Source organism: Xiphophorus couchianus, chromosome 6, assembly GCF_001444195.1.
Source record: "Xiphophorus couchianus chromosome 6, X_couchianus-1.0, whole genome shotgun sequence".
Lineage (NCBI taxonomy): Eukaryota > Metazoa > Chordata > Actinopteri > Cyprinodontiformes > Poeciliidae > Xiphophorus > Xiphophorus couchianus.
The window spans coordinates 15,717,827-15,730,004 of NC_040233.1; the positions used below are offsets into that span (position 1 = coordinate 15,717,827).

Consider the following 12,178-nt stretch of genomic DNA (forward strand, 5'->3'; position numbering starts at 1 on the left):
AGTGAACACTTTTTACACCTGAATATGCTCTGATCTAAACCAGCTCATTATCGCTCTGGTTGTGTGGTCCGGGCTGCTGTCCACCCAGGAGGTAAACATTCACCAGTCTCTGACTTTTCCAGCATTGATATGTATTTAGTGCCATCAATCATCTTGCATCAGCTCCAATCACCTTTCCTTTCACTACTAAAGAACTACAACTCCACAGTATGATGTTGCTACTACCATACGTTATGATGGGCACTGTATTTTGGCATCAACAGTTTTCATAAAGGGTCACAAATAATACTTGACCTGTAAAGAGATTATCTTCGCAGGAGATCTTTACAGCTCCTCCAGAGTCAACATGTTCTGATCAGACTTGTAGTTTTGCAGCTGTGCCATACACTTTCTATTTTCAGGTGATGAATAAAACACTGATCTGTGAGACACTCAAAGTGTAGGATGTGGTTTCATAATCTAAGCCTGGTTTAAAGTTATCTAAGGGTGAACTCTACAGTATTTACTAATTGGGTGAATAAAAAAAAAGTCATTTTGGATTTCGAGGAAATAAGGGGCAGAATATATAAGCTTTCTGTACTTCTGATTTTTATTTGTAAAAAATGGAAACTAACATTTACCTCTCCCTTCACAATGATACACTACTTTGTGTTGACCCATCACATACTAGCCTTATACAATACCTCAAATTTTCTTGTTGATAAATTAAATCTTTGGGCTACATAAAAATTGCTTTTCTCCTTATATGAGCTGTTAGGACAAGTTTATAGCTTGTTTTCATGACTCACAACCGGATGGAGGGGGGGGGAGGCGAATGGCACCCAGTTAAAGGGAACCGAGAGATAAATGGTTAGGCAGCAGAGCCGAAAAGAACGAGCTCTAATCTAAAAGCATGGGCGCCATCCAGAAACTAGGAGCGAACTTCATTTGTAATGCAGTGAAACTCTTGTCTGTTGGAGCTTGTGAAAAATATATGACTCCTCTTTTCATTTTACATTCTCCCTTCATGCCGGAGTCAATGATGGCCTCAGGCAAACGAGGGCACTCTGAGCTGTGCACGCTGATAGAAAGCCGATGCATAGCTGCTCTCATCTTCTATTACTATGCTGACACATCTCTATCTCCACTTTTCAGAAAGAGGAAAACAATTATATCCAAATGTGTTAGTATCATATACATTTTGGGGTTTATAAGCATCGCAGCAATGACAAAATTAGAAAGGTTTCTTGGTCTCTGCTGGGAAAACAAACAAACAAACAAAAAAAATCAGCTCTAATAACCGAATTCAAAATGTATGTTTTCCTGCTAAAAGGCAGCCCTTGATGCTCACTCATAAAAAAGTCTGACTGTTTACCTAGGAAGAAATGTCACAGGAAACTCATTCAACTCGAAAATGAAATTCAAGCTTTTCGACTGCATTGCCATCTTTGGTCTCCTCCTCGGATTTAATTCCACCTCAGAGAGACCCGGCGTCAGTTGTTAGTAACTGTATTCAGCTAATGTGTTTTTACCTCATTGATGAAGTCTCCGATGTCTCCTGGATGGGGTGCTGCTGACCTCATTGGATACTGCGGCTCGGGGTGGAGGGGTCTCTCGTCTAGACGGCGGATTCCCACTGGCTTGATGGCATCGGGCTCTAACGTGTCTGGCTGCTGGAGCTGACTCAGGTCATAATCCTGGGGAACACGTAAACAGATGGAGCTTAGCTGAGCTGTGCGACAAGACTCTGAACAGAGTGAGATTATTTAAACAGATAAAAACATCCTGTGCTGCAAAGAGCGTGAAGAAGTTCAACTCGGAGGACGAAAGATTTTAAAGTTAAATTGCAGCATGGAGAGTTGAGAGAACATGAGGGGGGACTTTAATCTTCTTTTCTGTAAAGGAGCACGCCAAGGAACGACTTGACACATAAGAGCAGCCAGCACTGAAGGGGTTCAAGCTGAGGAGCACATCATACGCTGCAAACTCTCTGTACTCGTGCACAGTGCAGCAGGAAGGATGTGCAGGCAACTATTTCGCTCTAATCAATGCCCAGACACGGGATGGTGGATATGCATAAGCCACTGCTAATCCTATTAACATTACCAAGGCAACCTGAATGGCTCGCAGTTTGTGCAAAGTCATGGGCAGGAAGACAGGATGAGAACAGAGGGAGGTGGGGAAAAAAAGTTGGAAAAAGAAGCTGTGATGGAGAGCAGAGCAACTGAGTTGAATGACGGTTGGATGGTATGAGGGTGACGGCAGATATGATAAAGATAATACCATTTGAGAGGCAGTGTGTGCCTAATAGGCGTGCATGATGGATTGTCCCTCTTTAAGAGATTTTCAGTAATCCATCCATCTCTAATATCCCACTTCAAAATTATCTTTGCTCAGCTGCAGATGTACAGTCTCACAGTCACTCCCAACGGAAACAGGGATGTTAAAATAAACATGAGTGCCGATAAACCTTATGCAGCGGAAACTCAAACATTGCAAAGTAAGTATGCACATTGACTGTTATATTCATACATGAGGTTCACTAAATTATTGGACGAAAAGCTATTCCCTTTATATATAAAAAATAATGTGATTGTTAATACTGTTTGGTTTGTCTCTTGGATGTGTTACCATCCAAGAGACAAGCTTGACAGATTTGTGGACTTCTTAACTTGTAGCCAAAGGTTAGCATATACTCAGCAGGACAGCCAAAATAAAACTGGGATTTATGCCTAAAGCATTTTAATAGGTGTCTGTTTATTCAGAACTATCAGTTTGGTAGATAAACAGGGTCAACCCTCTTAAGAACCTAAAGCATATAAACGGTTCTCTTTTACGAAAAATTGAAATAGAACCTGTAGCGACATATCCTCATGAGTATGATGGCAAACTAATCAGGAATGGTACAGTTTTAGCGTTAAATTTACTGAAGTGCTGCACATTTCTACTCGGATATATTTTAATGTTTGGTGAGTTGTCTTATTGAATGATGTAATAGTTCTGTCAAGATGGGGTCTTGTATGTCTACTCTTTTAACCTGGAACATGAAATGGACATTTCTTGTGAACGAACACTAGACCTCAGAGATTGAATTATCATGATCTTTCAAAAGCCCGTTATTCCCCATAGGTTAAACGCCTACGAATAAAAAACACATGATCTCAGGTGCAACATGACATACCCTCTCCGCCATCTTGTAATACATTCTTTTGTTTCAGCTGCCATGTTGTGAGAAAACTAGGGTGGTCACATGGAAATGACAGCCATTTGGAAAATGCTGTTTCACACACACCTTTATGCCCCCACAGATTCTCACTGAGCTGATCATTTGTGTACATCTTGTAAAAGAAAATGTAGTAAGTCTTTGTTGCTCTACATTCTATTCTGCTTTATAAAGAAGTAGTTATAACATGTATATCCCTGCCGTGTTGTCTATTTTTAAAAAGTCCTTGAATTCAAACCTCAATTAATCTACATATAGATGTCAGGTCTGTTCAGAATGTCACACACAGGCCAATAGACATGATTACTTTCTAATAACTAGACTTGTTCCTTTGCTGCACAGCATTAATGCTGCTCTATAAGAAGCATACCTATGTTAAATCTAAAGTACCGTAGCTTCAGCATTTTATTCACTCATAAAAACAGAATTAATGTAATTGCTCTGTGACATTTAATATAGGGCAGTTGTCAAATGTGTTCAAATTATAATTCCCTGCTTGCAAAAACAACCCCAATACTATTGATGAGTGGTGAGTAATGCCCCGCAGACAGAAATTAGGCAGTTACTATGGGTGTGACGAGATCTTTTGGCACAAGATCTCACAATATGACATGGGTTTTATTGCAAAGCTCTATTTACTTGGTGTCAGCATGTAACTTCCTCTGGTGAATTAAGTAAGTGATTATCATGAGCTCAAATTATTTCAAAGTAAGAGAGAGTAGTTACAGCTTTGCCCCTGTTGTGTGGATAGATCAATGTCACACAGTCCAAGCTGACAAGAAACAGTGACTGACTGACAATTAGTTGCTAACAACACTAAATTTGGAATGTGGTTCAGAAATCGTCTGAACTGAAGTGCTGATTCCATTTTTTTAAATAAGATAAAAAATGCTTACTGCTCTGGTTTATAATAAAAAACATAGACCTTCAATAAGTCTACAAAGAAAAGCAATTAAAAAATTGTACACAACAACAAAATCTATATCGTATTTCTTACATCAATCATAAACGTGTCTATGTAATTATGATGAAAAACTGAGTAAACTTGTTTTAGTACAAAACAGTGACTGTCCAGTTATAATGTAATTTCATTTCATAATCATGTTTTTAATAGTTGCATAAGTTGGGAAATCCATTTGTCTAAACCGCAGTAAAAAGCTGGTTGTCCGCGGTGCTCAATCCACCAAACCAAAAATGACATAATGACATAGCAACTCTCTGTGGGGAAGTGGCGTCTCAAACATTCTGTTCTGCTGAAATGGTTGCCCATGGCACTCATAAACCACACTGAAACATAAGCATCTAAACATCAACATTCCATAAACATCATTTGTGGCGAGACACATTTAAAAATGGGATCAAGTTAAGTGATATGGGCTGTTATAGCAGCATGAGGTTAATTTCAATAGAAGTTTACTGAAATGCAATTAAAGCAGGCTGCAGAAAGAAGTTAGCATTTGTTGGTTTAATTTCAATGTGTGCCCAAAAATACAGCATTTATGAGCAATTAGCCATATTGATTACTGTCATCTCAGATTAAGCGCATATAAAATGCTTAGTGATCATTATGAGAGGAAACCAACTTTTATGCCAATAGAGGAGGCCAAACTGCACTTTCAGATAAACCTTACAAAATAATTTTGGATATATCCTACTTTGGATGTTATTTGTAGTGGTAATATTATATCACAATTTGAGGAGAAGCAAAGCAGTTGCTGGTCATGTACTTGTTAAGAATTACCAAGAATAGAATTTGATACATTACTGCAGATTACTGTGTGGCAAGCACAACCTTTTATTCATTCATTAAACATGCACTGTTTAAAGCTACAACTCAGCTATGGCATCATAACCTCAACAAGCACCACCATTTCTACAGTTTTAAGAAAAAGAGGCCAAAGAAAGAACTGGTGTGACCAAAGCCATCTCCTGATGTATGAAGCACGTTTTAATGACCAAAAGATTTCTTCTTACTACCTATATGCACTAAGGTTTGCTGAATGAACAATGCTAAACATTTCCCTTGTTTTTTTTACATAAGCTATTTTGGTTGTTAGGAAAAATTTCCAATTAATACACAATGAGTGTTATCCAACCCATTGTAGGCAAGCAACCTGAAAAAAAATCCCACCAACACCATTTTATTTCTCTGGAAAGAACAAATCCACCAAAAGTTATAACCACTTCAAAACTACTTTATATCATGGGTATTTTTATTTTTTTTTTAAGATTTTTGCCTACATTTATGTAAAATAAAATAAATTACTCTTGTAATATTCTTACCAAGAGTAAGAATAATTGTTCATTGTTTACAAATGAAATTAATTAGAACATTGATAAGTTATTCCAGTGTTAGGCAGTGATATCCAAAAACAACAATACTATCACTATACACTCCTGATCAAAATCTTAAGACCAGTCCAAAAATTGTAAGAATTTGCATTTTGCACCATTGAATCTTAAGAAGGTTCTAAGTAGAGCTTCACAATGTTAAAAGGACAAATCAGTGCAAGAGACAAGAACATTTGAGCAGGGAATTGTCTGAAAACTGCATTTACACTCAAACATGATTTCTTCAGCTGATCAAAAGTTTAAGACCATAGTCTTTAAAAGCCAAAAGCTGTGCAAACATCTGGATTCCATGTCATTTTCTGTGAAGTCTTTACACTGTCAAGACCTCCTGATGGCAAAAGCAAAAAAGCTCACTGACTTTGAATGTGGTAGGATTGTTGTCTTCTCTGATGAGAAAAAATGTAACCTTGATGGTCCTGATGGCTTCCAACGTTACTGACATGACAGGGAGATCCCACCTGAGATGTTTTCTACACGGCACAGTGGTGGGGGCGCCATCATGATTTGGGGTGCGTTTTCCTTCAATGGAACAATGGAGCTTCAGGTTGTGCAGGGGCGTCAAACAGCAGCTGGCTATGTGGAGATGTTGCAGCGGGCATCCCTCATGACTGAGGGCCCTCGTCTGTGTGGTAATGATTGGGTTTTTCAACAGGACAATGCTGCAGTTCACAATGCCCGCCTGATAAAGGAGTTCTTCCAAGAGAATAACATCACTCTTTTGGACCATCCTGCATGTTCCCCGGATCTAAACCCAATTGAGAACATTTGGGGATGGATGGCAAGGGAAGTTTACAAAAATGGACATCAGTTCCAGACAGTGGATGCCCTTCGTGAAGCCATCTTCAACACTTGGAGCAACGTTCCCACTAGCCTCCTGGAAACACTGGCATCAAGCATGCCTAAACGATTGTTTGAAGTCATCAACAAGAATGGTGGAGCTACTCATTACTGAGTCCTTTTTTTTGACACTTTGTTTCTGTTTTGGGGGGTTTTCGGGTTTTTTTGAGCTATGGTCTTAAACTTTTGATCAGCTGAAAAAATCATCTTTGAGTATAAATGCAGTTTTCAATTAATTCCCCGCTCAAATGTTCTTGTCTCTTGCACTGATTTCTTCTTTTAACATTGTGAAGCTCTACTTAGAACCTTCTTAAGATCCAATAGTGCAAAATGCAAATTCTTGCAATTTTTTGACTGGTCTTAAGATTTTGATCAGGAGTGTATGCAAAAATAGTGATAATATTGTTGTGAATAGCATCATTAAAATTAATTTACTGATATTTAAGCGAGTCAATAAATAAGTTCATTTCAGAAATGTTTTGAACATACTTTTGTCTTTTACAGGTTTATCAAAATTACTGGAGCTATATGTTGTCGTTTGCCTGGCAATAGAAAGAAGCCTGTGAGGAAACAGCTGTGAGCGTGTAGGACAATGGAGAGGCTAAAAGGACACCGTTATCGGTACAAAAACAAACTGCAAGGACTATCTTTCACCAGACAACTGTGGATTCATATCCTGTTTAATCTGTCAGCCAAGTCATTTCATTACTTTACCAACATCGCAAATGCACTTGAATGCTGCTTATGCCTTCAAAAGCTGAAGAAACCCAAAAATAAGGAAAATCATAGTTGCCTCTGCCAACTATCTACATTAAGCCATTTCATCATAATGATATTCAGAGTATTTGCATGTTTAGATAAAATAGATTTTTTCTGTTACACATTATTTGATCATCCAGCAGGCATACTTGTTGCTTAAAATGACAAATGGAAACATATGTGCTGGTCACCAGATAGTGTGTCTTTTGGCAAACTGCCCCCCCTTCTCATTCTGGGGTTAAGTAGCTTAAATACACAGTACCAAATTTCTCATTTAAGTTTCAGTAATAACACTCGGATGTGGACGAGGCAATTACTTCCTTTGGTTCAGTGCTATCAGAATTAAGTCACGACGACTGCAAAAAGAAAATCTTGTGTTAAATCAAAGTAAGCACAATTTCTTTTAAAATATTATAAATGCAATGACAAGGCCTTCTTTTCTTTGAAGGGAGAAAACACTTTCAGAGAAGATTTTGATTTGATTCACTTGTTGCAACAAAAAAGGGGGAGGAAGAAAACCCTGCCTTTTTTCACAGCATGTCTCCCTGAACCCTATCAAAGGTAAATATGAATCAAATCAATCTGAGGTCATTTTAAGGAGATGAATCACCTGTTTTTTCTCCCCCTTTCTCCTTTCTCTAAAAGGAAGCTGTGCACAACCACTTCTCATTTTGCTATGATTTCTTTTTTTTCATTTATTTATTCTTTTTTACCATTTCCTGGGAGCGAAGGCTGATCACCTGTCTCCCTTTGATGAAATGAGGTCTATACAAAGCCGTACAAACCAGGACGATGACAGCGGCAACTAAAATCACATTCTGTGAGAGCACCCAATGGTCTGACACTTCAATTTCCTCCCCAGTGGGAGATAGGGAGAACAGAGGTGGGCATTATAAAGACTACATCGCTGGGAAAGTCGGACCCATTTTTTACCCCACACTGACTCCGCTTCCCATTCCACAGACAAGACCATTTTCTCCTGACGCCCTGGCCCCTCTCTGCCAAACGGGAAGCTTGTTTTCCCTCAATAAATCGCTGCACCCACTCATTTGCCTTTGAGGGGTGTTATGTGCCACAGTTTCCCTTTTCAACATGTTCTGGTCCACAGGTTTGTGCATTTTATGAGTGAGACTGAGAATGTTAATAGACAAATGGGTGTTCTCCCTCCTGCCTAATCACCGGCAGATGTGTAATGGCTTTCCAGTCATATTGTTACCTTAGACAGGGCTTCATTATTGCACCCCAGCAGATGTCTGTCTCTAAATGACATCAGCTCACCAATTACACGTCTCGGAGGCTAATTTGGCACTGCGATGGGTCAGGCTGGGGTCTCCCGCACATTTCTGTTATACCTAAGCCACCAAAGCACTTCAGCCAGCAGCAGGAAAATAGCCCATTTGGTAAAATCCTGCCTTTTTTATGAAATGATTCCATTCTGCTAACAAGGGGTTATTAGGACAATTGAATTCTGTGCGTGTCCGATCAGTGCAGGAGAATACAGAGATGGGACATTATTGATGCCTGTGGCACTGCATTTCTATTGTTTGTGTGCGCATTAGGGCTGTGAAGCGGGAAGCTGTTCCAGTTGACAAAACATTTCCAATACTTCCAGAACCAATTGGATCAAAATGTATTTGCCTTATTGATTCCAGCCTTTGATTCTCAGCTTCCTTTGAGAGGGGAGGAAAAAAGTCTTCCATTTTCAATAAAGAAATACTGTACAATAGAAAAATGTTCTTCAATGTGAGTGATTCAGAAGTGTATCTTGGAGCATCAAAAAAGCTGAAATATTACAAGAAAGAAACAGTGAACGTAAATGTGCTTGCAGAAAGTTTCTAAGAGGCGATTTTTGTTCCCATGTCGATTCAGCCTTACTGCACGTGTGCGTCAGAGATGGAACTTGAATAATTCTCCTCAACAACAAGAGAACATTTGCCTTGTATTATCTTTTCAATAGTGGTTTGAAGCTTTGCTTGGAATGATATGTTCCAAGAAAACATTGAAATAAGACTGCAAAAATAATCTTAAAAGCTTTCTTATGCCAATTTCAGATTAAAATCAATCTTACAACTAGGACTATCATTGATATATGTTAATCTTAAGTCTTGTTTAGGGGCGACTCCAGAATAGCTTGGTTGTACTGAAATTTTAAGAGGTAGTGTGTGGTTTTCTCACATAAGACTTAGATTTAGCATTTTAGTAACAAACAAGTGATGATGTCAAGCGTGCATGACATCATAAATTAAATTACCATGATATTTTAAATGACCTGCTGGACTCTGCCACTAAATTGAAAATGAGTCATCAATAGGCAGTGGTGGGAAGTACTTAAGTACAATTTTTGTGTATCTGTACTTTGCTTAAGTAGATTTAATAATGGATACTTTCGACTTTTACTTCACTACATTTTACAGTAAGTATCTGTACTTTCTACTTCACTACATTTCTACATTGGATTTCTTTCAAAATAAATGCCATTAGTGGCAAAAAAAGTTCCTGCGGTTAGGACAGGAGACAAGACGTTTCCATCCCTGAAACTATGATGCATAGAATCACATATTTAAGTCTAAACTGTCACAGAGACTAAACACAATGAAAACATGCTTTATCTGTGGCATTGTTCATTAAAATGGCACATTTCTGATGTATTAAAATTAAATACGATATGTACACTTAATGGTATTGTATTATCAATTAGGTAATGCATTCAGCAACTACTTTTACTTTTAATACTTAAGGATTTTTAAAAGCCAGTACTTTTTTACTTTTACTCAAGTAAAAATGTTAATGTGGTACTTTTACTAGAGTACATTTTTGTCTGTGTATTTGTAACTTTTACTTAAGTACATTTTTTGAGTACATTCTCCACCACTGTCAATAGGTAGGAAGATAGGTATACAAAGTCTTTAGCCACATCAACACTGATCATCATTCTTCCATGGCCATCTTAGTCCCCAGACCTTCATCTTAAAGGGGCATTGCTATAAAATGGTACAATGCAAGCAACTGTGTTGCCTTCAGTTGTTACAAAAATGCCATATATACCAAAAATGACTTAAACAGGCCAATTTCAAAGTGTCATTTTTTTTTTTTAAGAAGCTCCTGCTCTGACACTTAAGAGGAGTGTCAAAAGTGTTTCTCTATTAACCCTTTGACAACATTTTTACCCAATGATTTCACCAGACACCGGCAGCAAACTTCAAAGTCAAAGTATATGCATCTCCTCTTCATTTTTTGACTGATGCGACAACATGTAAAGGTGTGTAGTCTGGAAAATACAAAATTTTTTTTATCACAATACAACATTTAGTCTAAGCTCCTTTAAAAACTTTTATCAGTGTTGCCAATAAATTTTGTCACTGTTTCTTAAAATTTAAGTTGTATACAATATGTGTTGGTGCCTTTCTGTAATTTTCAAGTAAATTATGTAGAGAAAATGCGTTGGAAAAGGTCCTTCGAAACAAATCACAAGCTTTTATTAATAACCGCAGCATGTTTGGCCATATATTTTATGGAGAGAAAAAGAATAAATCAGACAAGTTAATAAAAGTTTCACCATAAGCAGACTCAACTTTTATTCAGTTCTTGCTAAAAGTTATTTTTTTCTTTAACTTACTGATTGAAGAAAGATAATAGACCATGCAGCAAATGTTTCTGTATCAATAATGAATTTTATTTCTTGTTTTCTACAGAGTTAAATAAAACTGATCTGAGAATCAACCACTAAGAGACTAAGAATAAAATAGAATAGTAGTCCTTACTTGATCCTCTTCTCCACCACCTTCTTCATCATATTTGAGAATATTGTCCCTCACGTCATCTTCGGGGTCGATGAGCAGCTGTTTGGCCTGACGCTCTTTGTCACGACGCTTCATCCACACCACAAACATTAACACGAGTACTGAATGATACAGCAACAGAGAGAGGTCTCATGTTACAGTAAGGAAATAAACAATTTGTAAATTATTGTCAACATTTAAATCGGATCTGATATTTTAGGACCTTGGATATGGGCCTGATAAAGGCTATCTATTTAGTAATCTGACAGTAATCTAGAGATATTGTGGATATCTTCCTTCATAATCCCCGTGTTCGCTGATGTGATGTGGAGGAAGATGCAGGGACACTCACTGAGAAGGATGATGATGCAGAGGAGGATGGATATAATGGCTCCCGTGCCCAGACCAGCGGCCATGATGTGCTGCTGGTCAGTGCAGTCTCCGTTCATGTCGCACTGACACACTTTAATCCGCAGGTAGGAGGTATTAGACATGGGCAGGTTGCCTGAGTCTGTGATTATGATGGGGACCTCATAGATCCCACTTTCCAGGAAGCCAATCTTAAGGCTCATCTGAGCATAGTCACCTAAAAAAGGAGGAACAGAGAAAAAAAATGACTGTTATGATTCTAAATGTATCCTTAAAGGAAAAACATTTGGAAAGGTGACATCCAAGATTAAGCAGCTCGGTGCGTTTTAATATAAACTAATATATTTGTTTCGGAGATCAGGTTTTTCACAGAGGATTTACTCCTAAACTCAGAAGTTGTTTGTCTAGATGCTGTTCACACCATGATTACACTCCTTTTATCATAAATATGCAGCATAAATTCCTACCTGGAAGTTGCATCAGCATATCTAATCCAAAACATGGTCAGGATTTGGATTTGAAGCTTATAAATCTTCTGAATACCTTTTGATAATGCTGCTTAGGCTAAATTCCCAACTGCGATAATCCAAATGCCATTATCCTATTAAGATTTATTCACTGCGTTTCATCTCCCACTATCTAATAGCTGAGCACATAACAAATGAGTTTGTCTGCTCATGGTTTTGTTTTAAATTAGCATAAATAATTAAAGCCTATTTGGTAAGATTAATAAATTACTAAATAGGTCTGACACCTCCAAGGTATGCTTTTACAAACGGTTAAACATGTTTCCCAAGTCTCGCTCAGGCTAATTGAAGATTAAAATCTTAAAGCTTTAATGACTGAAACTGCTGAGTGATCAACCTTGTTTTTTTGTTTT

The 12,178-nt window shown here is 37.9% G+C and overlaps 1 protein-coding gene across 1 annotated transcript in view; it reads right to left on the reverse strand.

Annotated features, from left to right (window-relative positions):
- cdh2 (cadherin 2, type 1, N-cadherin (neuronal)) overlaps window positions 1-12,178 on the reverse strand; it is a 78,400-nt gene that overhangs the window by 4,166 nt on the left and 62,056 nt on the right. The window contains exons 13-15 of the mRNA XM_028020798.1: window positions 11,282-11,515; window positions 10,912-11,051; window positions 1,512-1,676 (exon numbers count right to left, since the gene is read on the reverse strand). Coding sequence (XP_027876599.1) covers window positions 1,512-1,676; window positions 10,912-11,051; window positions 11,282-11,515 — 539 coding nt within the window. The remainder of the gene's footprint in view (window positions 1-1,511; window positions 1,677-10,911; window positions 11,052-11,281; window positions 11,516-12,178) is intronic.